We start from the raw sequence: 7,851 nt of genomic DNA, 5'->3' as shown, positions 1-7,851 counted from the left end.
GGGGTAATAATATAGATAACTTAGGTAGAGTGGAGTAATAATATAGATAACTTAGGTAAAGTGGAGTAATAATATAGGTAACTTAGGTAAAGTGGGTAATAATATAGATAACTTAGGTAAAGTGGGGGTAATAATATAAATTATTACACCACTTTACCTAAGTTACCTGTAATATTACACCACTCTACCTAAGTTATATATATTATTACCCCACTTTACCTAAATTACCTATATTATTACTCCACTTTACCTAAGTTATATATATTACTAACCTACTTTACCTAAGTTACCCATAATATTACACCACTCTACTTAAGTTACCTATATTATTACCCCCACTTTACCTAAGTTATCTATATTATTACACCACTTTACCTAAGTTACCTGTAATATTACACCACTCTACCTAAGTTATATATATTATTACCCCACTTTACCTAAGTTATGATATATATAACTTAGGTAATGTGGGATAATAGTATAGATAACTTAGGTAAAGTGGGTAATAATATAGATAACTCAGGTAGAGTGGGATAATAGTATAGATAACTTAGGTAAAGTGGGATAATAGTATAGATAACTTAGGTAAAGTGGGATAATAGTATAGATAACTCAGGTAAAGTGGGATAATAATACAGATAAGTTAGGTAAAGTGGGGTAATAATATAGGTAAGCTGAGTGGATCACAGCACTATGTAATAACATAGGTAAGTTAGGTAGAGTGGATGCATAACAAAAGCCATCAATGTTAAACAGTTACCTATTTTTCCAGTGCTGTTCCAAAACCTTTAACTCACCTGTTTCTCTAGTGCCGAACTAGAACTTCGGCTACGTGGAACTGACCTTGAATCTTCTTTTTCAGTAACATGTGAAGATTCTGTCTTTGTGTCTGTAGTTTTTGTCTGGATGCTTGGTTCATCACCAACTGGAGAGTGGCGAAGAACAGGGGGTGAAGAACGTCGTTCCGACTGTCCACGACTGTGGCTAAAAGTATCACCTATAAAACCTCGATCCAAGTCACTAGAATATTCATTCTCTCTAAGAGCTAGTACCAGCTGACGAAAGAGCTCCCAGTCTCCAAAACTCATCCTTAATACTCTCTTAAGTTCAGATAGATCACATGTTAGTAAAACAAGTCCATTGATGTTGTTCTCTGACAGCTGTTCTTTATAAGTACAAAGTTTTTTGTCATCTACTCCTTCCAAAGAGTCTAGTAAAGAAATTATTCCATCCACAGATAAAGTACTGAGTCTCTGGTTCTTGAAGACTTGCTCCTAGTAAATATCCAGAGAATTAGTGTGCTTTTAGAATATATAAAAACTTCAAGTTCACTTTAAAATAACTGTGTATCAAGTTTTTCTAAAGATGATATCTTTCACTACTTTATTCAAGTAGTTTGTTAAACAGCATTAAACACGCGTTCGGTTCCTTATAAATAAGGATTACAAACTTAAACATCTTTAAAGTGATACATTCATAAGCCATATCTGTATAAAACAAAACAGTGTCTCAAATTGTTGCCTAGATCATGAAAGTTGATAAAATACTTTAAAAAGATATGGTTGTTTTTTGAACACAGCAATTCATATCTTGCATAAAATTGAAAGGTAAAACCATTTTCATCGCATACACCATTGTAATCAGAGTTAGTTACAAGATCTTATCCAGACAGAACATTTCTTCCATAAACGACTCCAAAAAATTATTGAATATTGGTGGATCATGTCTTTCAATGTCCATCTCTTGTTATATTCTAACGTTGCTGTTTTTGTGTCAGAACAAGTTCAGCTTTAAATGAGTTCTAGATGCCACAGAAAGCTTTGTGTTCATATAATACATGTACTTTAGTATTTTTATGTCTTTGGCACTCATCCTTGTATACAAACTTTTTTCATACATGCTATATTGTAGTAACTGTAACAGGAGAAAAAAATCCCCCAAAATATGTCATTTAGAAATGGATTTTAAAGAAGAGAAAAACATGTTCTGTTAAAAATATGAAAATTAAAATAACAACAAATGCCAAGTGAACTGCTTGCACAAAGTTTTATGAGGAAAGCTTTCAAATAATCTGCTGTGGTGAATCTATATTTAAAGTATATATTTTTATATCTTGTCAGGATAGAACTTGGCATGCTGAACATCTGCAGATAACCTAGAAAAACGAAAATTTCAATAACTTTTTTAGGATTAATATGTAGTTTGTTAGTATAATGCGATAGGTTATTTAAGTTTATTCATAACACCTTTGTATTCAAATGCTTCTTTAGTTACCTTGACGATGCTTGATTCTTTAAAAGTACTCCTCACAGCATCATGTGTTCTCAAAAAGTTTTTGTAATTCTGCTTCTTGCAGAGGATGTGTTTAAACTGCACATTCAGATGGTAAAAGATAACCTTGAAGGCATTTTTAATGACCAGTTTAGGCTCATCGCTTGCAGAAAACTCGAGGGTTATTGAAAACATTAATTTTTTATTCGATAACTTAATTTTCATTCAATATTATGTTTGCTCTTACTTTAGTAAGAACATTATCAGTGTTATAAAAAAAACCTTTTATGTATGTCTTATAAAAATTTAGACTTATTACATGAAAAATTGAAGACACTTATAGTGCAGTATGAAAAACCACATTTTATGTGCCAAGAGGTACACTGTAGACAAGGGTGATAGAAGTTAGATGAAACATTGTGAGAAAACATTTCAAAATATGACAAAAATACGAATTTTCTATAGCAGTACCTTACCCACATCTAGCAAATGTAAATTAAATGTTATACTGGTATATGTAACAGATCGACGTTGAATGGAAGTGTCAATATGGTGAACATGTGGAACTCAAGGTAAAACAAATACTTGCTATCTAATGACTGAAACTGTAAATTAATTTCTTACCCAGTTTCTAATGTTAGTTTTCACTGGTATAATTGATTCAGGGAGAGTATGTGTTTGAGGTAGCCCCAACTGCCAACAAGACGGCTTTTCACGAAACAATGACGAGGTGGAATACTCACTGTTGGAGGCTGCAGCTCCAACAGGGGCACCCCTCATAGTCAAAAGCTGTCCTTCAATTACACTGAAATCTTTAGAAGGTCGTGAAAGTGATGGAGTAGGCCACATAGAAGGAGGAAAGACCTGAAAGACTGACGAGTTGTGGGTATGGTGGCCACGTGGAACGAGCTGGCCTTCCAAGCGAGTGATGTCACCAAGATTTAGGTGTTCTTCTGTGTTAAACAAAGAAAGTCTTAATAAAAATATATTCACTTTAAGAATTTTCAATTAAATTTGATTATTTTAATTAAATAATACTTATTTTAAGTTATGTGAAAAAAAGTATCTGCAGGCTAATAAATTCTTCTTAACAAAAACCATTGAAATAAATTAAATTCATAATCCAAAAATCTGTACTTTGCTAAATAAACAGAAATCTTGCATTGGTGATTAATTTCACCCATAGGTGCTAAAATGTACTGTTTTTTTACATTAGAAACACTATAAAAAATACAGTAATGAAAACAAATACGGCCAAGAGGACAAAATTTTTTTTATTTACATTCTCTAAACCTCGTTTGTCTTTATTAGTAGACTTCGTTTTCCCCTTATCTCCCCTCACAAATCTATTGCCAATACTATAAGATTAATGAAGAAAAATATGGTTCAAAGGATGATAAAATTTTATTTGCATCCTCTTCTTTAAAAAACTTCATTTTATCCCTCATAAATCTACAATACCATAAGTACTTTTCAAAAAACTATCAAGCTATCATTTTAACTGCTACACATTATATGTTGAAGTAATTTTTACCCTTGAAACACCACTTGTTTACTAAGTATAAATTATATTTCATACCTTGTATTTTCTTTCGTATGTATGGGTCTAAGTTGATGGTGAAGGGAAGAAAGATTTTTAATCCCCCAACTAGTAAGTTAGAAGTATGAAATGATAAAACAACTTCAAATTTTCGTTCATCGTGGTCAAAATCCAGCATTGGATCAACTTCTTTCGACACAGGAATGTAAGGTTTAACTCTGTGTGTTATATCAAAATACAAATGAAAAGTATAAATTACCAATACAAGAAACATGAACTTTATAACAACATGTTAAACTAAAGAAGACATTACTATAGAGTTATAAGTAGAAATCCACACCTGAAAGGAGAGTTTAGGTTTTGTTTTACTATATAATGGTCATCTTGTGTGGAACAAGCTACATATACTTGCATCAATAACTTAAGATGCTTTTAACCCTATGCAAATGAGTTTTGTCAGTTTGACCAGCCTTGTAACCACCATCTAACTGTGAAACTATACATACTATAACTCTGAATGTACTATGTTTATCTTCACAATACTTGGCAAGCTTTTAGTAAATACTGAAATTCTATTGCACTCAAAAAATCACCTTTACTTAAGATTTGTCTGTGAATTTATGGAGTCTTTACTGAGTCAGTTGAAGTGAAAGGTGATTCTTCATACTAAGAATAAATATACTCATTTTCATCTTACATATTTCATCTGTACAACTTCTAGAACCTCTTAGATTAAAAGTGGTTTGGTAAAACTGTTTACTTTATCTCCTTTCTCTGCCCTAACACTAGCAAAGTCTTCAATGTAAAGCAAAATTAAAAGCTGAAAAATATGAAATGAAATAAAAGCAGGGTTGGCTCAAGGTGGATTTGAAGAGCTCAAAGAACCCAATGCAAAACTTTAGGGGCACAAAAGTTGTAAAAATCAAGAAAAAATACTAACAAATAAAGAGAAAAAGGATATTTGTTGTGAAAGTTTGAGTTCAGAACCTAAGTTTATATCACATCAAAAACCAGAAAATTCAACTCCAGATAAATTCTTATTTTATGTATGTGAAAAACAAAGGAAAAGTTTCAAGTAGATTTGTTGCTCTAGGAATTTCATTAACTCCGCCTGTTAGTGTGACAAATGGTGTAAGATTGTTTCTGAGACTAAATTTTATAAAAATATTTTTGCATTCCATAATGGGATTAGAGAAATTAAATGGTTTACCAATAATTTCTGTAGAAAATGCAATGGCCAAGGAAAGTTTTACCATGTTCGAACCTTATAAAGTTCCATTTTCTAAAGACTAATCTTTATTTTATATGTATTTTTCTATTACGTACCATTTTTTCTACTCTGTATTCTGAATTTAAAAAAATCATTTAAATTTTTGTAAAGTACAGAAAAATAAAGCTATCAAAATCTGAAAAAGGGGCACAATTTTTTATTTTCACGCCCTTCAATTTTTGAACTTGTGCTGGCACTGCTTGTATATTCAATACACATCAATGTAGATTAGAAATTACACCACAGCTACGAATAGAGGAGGAGCCTAGATTGTAGGTTGGACAAGTTTATTTATATTCTAGCAAATTGAAAAATAGGAGGTTCTTGTTCTATTTTACAGATAGCTAACATGTATAGTTTGTGTTTATAATTGATTGGACAGTCTCAAAGGGATGACAAAATATAGAAAGGATAAATTAGAGTGCTATCTATACTTGAGTATAGTGAATATTGATAATTTATTTAAATATTTCCTTTTGAAATTAAAAAATTAAACTTAGATAATATAAACATTTGAATTATAACTTAGTTTAGATGCAAAGTTTGACATAAATTGATAATAAAATTGTTCAATCAAATTTTGAATATAACTCTATGAAAAAAAGATCACGACATGTACACTTTGACCTATCTGTGTGCATAGGGTTAAGATCTTACTGGTCTGGAAGAAATATCCTCGAACTCAGATGCATCTTATCACTTAATAACTTCCAATCAGAGTAAGCTTTGTACTTAGATTGAACCAAAGATTAACCTGGCCATCAGTATAGCTAATTAAAAGAGACTTTATAAAGTTAGAATTTAATGTTTCATCATTTCATGATAGTTTCTGACACAAAACCAGTAATATCTCATGAGATTCTGTTGATTTAAGAGAGTTATGTTGGTCCTAAATACAAAGTCTAAGCTAACAATGCAAAATCAATCTTTATAATACAAGTTTAACAGTTATACCAACAAATTAAAATAAAATAAACATAATTATATTCAATAGTAAGCATCATACCAATATAATTAAATATAAATAAAAGGCCATACTTGTGTGGAACAAACTCGTCACACCCGAATTTCATTACTACACCTTGCTATGAAGTAGATATAATATCTTAGAGATATTTATAGGAATTATTAAAACAAAATCACTTTTTGAATACTTCACAAAAATCATTATGATAGCAATACCTGACTTATGACCCTTATACCAAAACCTAATCAAATGTTGCCTTGGGAGGCCCTCAGTCTTTTCACTAAATAATATTAGTTTGGGTCTATCACACTGATTTTTGAGAAGCAATGGTTACACACACACATACGTAAGTGCTGTTTAAAACAATAACAGAAACTGCAACATATGTTGCATGTACAAAATACTTAAGCAAACATCAATTCTCTCTCATGAAAAAACAAATAGAATTTTCAACAAAAGTATTCTCAAGTCAAAGCTTATTTTAATGCAAGTGTTTTCAGTACAGAGGCAGTATTACAATAGCTATAAAAACACACACACACAGAAAGTCCATACTTCTCGTATATCGCCTTCAGTGAAGAGTTATCTTCCAGCTCTGATTCGTGTGCTTCATAATATAATATAATCCACGAAGTTCGATACGGCCATTGTTCCGTGATGTTGATCCAAGAAGCTAAATGATACCAGTTAAAGTCGATGTTAAAGGCCTTCAGAAGCCTGCCTATCAAAGCAAGTGTAAACATTTTAGTATAACTTCTCAGAAGATAAACATTTCACAAAAAAAAATGTAAAACTTATCACTACAATTATTCTTAGGTAACGTATCACACAACAAACTTAAGTTTCTACCAACCTTGATGCAAAATGGCGTCAAAACAAACTTAAGCTTTCTACCAACCCTTGATGCAAAATGGCTTCAAAACAAACTTAAGCTTTCTACCAATCCTTGATGCAAAATGGCTTCAAAACAAACTTAAGCTTTCTACCAACCCTTGATGCAAAATGGCTTCAAAACAAACTTAAGCTTTCTACCAACCCTTGATGCAAAATGGCTTCAAATTTGAAATAAAGAACTGTATCTTTCCTACATTTTCAGTATAAACAAATCATTATTTTCCTAACATTTCATTTTCTACTATCAACAGAGGCCAAAATGTCATATTCTTTTTCTCTGACTTAATCTTATGACAGATCGCCGAAGAAACATTCACTAAGAAGCACCGAATCTGTCTAACTTTAAGTTTTTACCAAGTATTAAACTTAATTTCAAAATTTTTGCAGTAGTAATTCTTTAGAAGTATAACTCTGTTAAATTTGAACACACTCCCACTACATGTGATTATATATGTAGTTCTACTGTTTCTATGATTTCTTATTAGTCCTAGAATATATTCTATCCAGAAACTGAGTATAAACAATCAACAAAACACCTTACCAGTAATATACACAATGCTCATAAGTCTTCTGACCACCAACAAAACACCTTACAAGTACTATACACAATGTTCATAAGTCTTCTGATCATCAACAAAACACCTTACCAGTAATATACACAATGTTCATAAGTCTTCTGATCACCAACAAAACACCTTACCAGTAATATACACAATGTTCATAAGTCTTCTCATCAACAAAACACCTTACCAGTAATATTAAAATGTTAATAAGTCTTCTGACCACCAACAAAACACCTTACCAGTAATATACACAATGTTCATAAGTCTTCTGACCACCAACAAAACACCTTACCAGTAATATACACAATGTTCATAAGTCTTCTGACCACCAACAAAACACCTTACC

General features: G+C 31.4%; 1 protein-coding gene across 1 annotated transcript in view; it reads right to left on the bottom strand.

Annotated features, from left to right (window-relative positions):
* Window positions 1–7,614, bottom strand: part of LOC111086243 (kinase D-interacting substrate of 220 kDa-like) — a 33,274-nt gene extending 25,660 nt beyond the window's left edge. Inside the window, exons 1-5 of the mRNA XM_022388334.1 lie at window positions 7,590–7,614; window positions 6,604–6,769; window positions 3,851–4,029; window positions 2,896–3,224; window positions 798–1,274 (exon numbers count right to left, since the gene is read on the bottom strand). Of these exons, the coding sequence (XP_022244042.1) occupies window positions 798–1,274; window positions 2,896–3,224; window positions 3,851–4,029; window positions 6,604–6,769; window positions 7,590–7,611 (1,173 nt within the window). The 5' untranslated portion in view covers window positions 7,612–7,614. The remainder of the gene's footprint in view (window positions 1–797; window positions 1,275–2,895; window positions 3,225–3,850; window positions 4,030–6,603; window positions 6,770–7,589) is intronic.
* Window positions 7,615–7,851: the final 237 nt, after the last annotated feature.

The sequence above is a fragment of the Limulus polyphemus genome, unplaced genomic scaffold, assembly GCF_000517525.1.
Source record: "Limulus polyphemus unplaced genomic scaffold, Limulus_polyphemus-2.1.2 Scaffold948, whole genome shotgun sequence".
Classification (NCBI taxonomy): domain Eukaryota; kingdom Metazoa; phylum Arthropoda; class Merostomata; order Xiphosura; family Limulidae; genus Limulus; species Limulus polyphemus.
The sequence above is the reverse complement of the archived record's forward strand: the minus strand, read 5'-3'. Positions and strand labels throughout refer to the sequence as shown.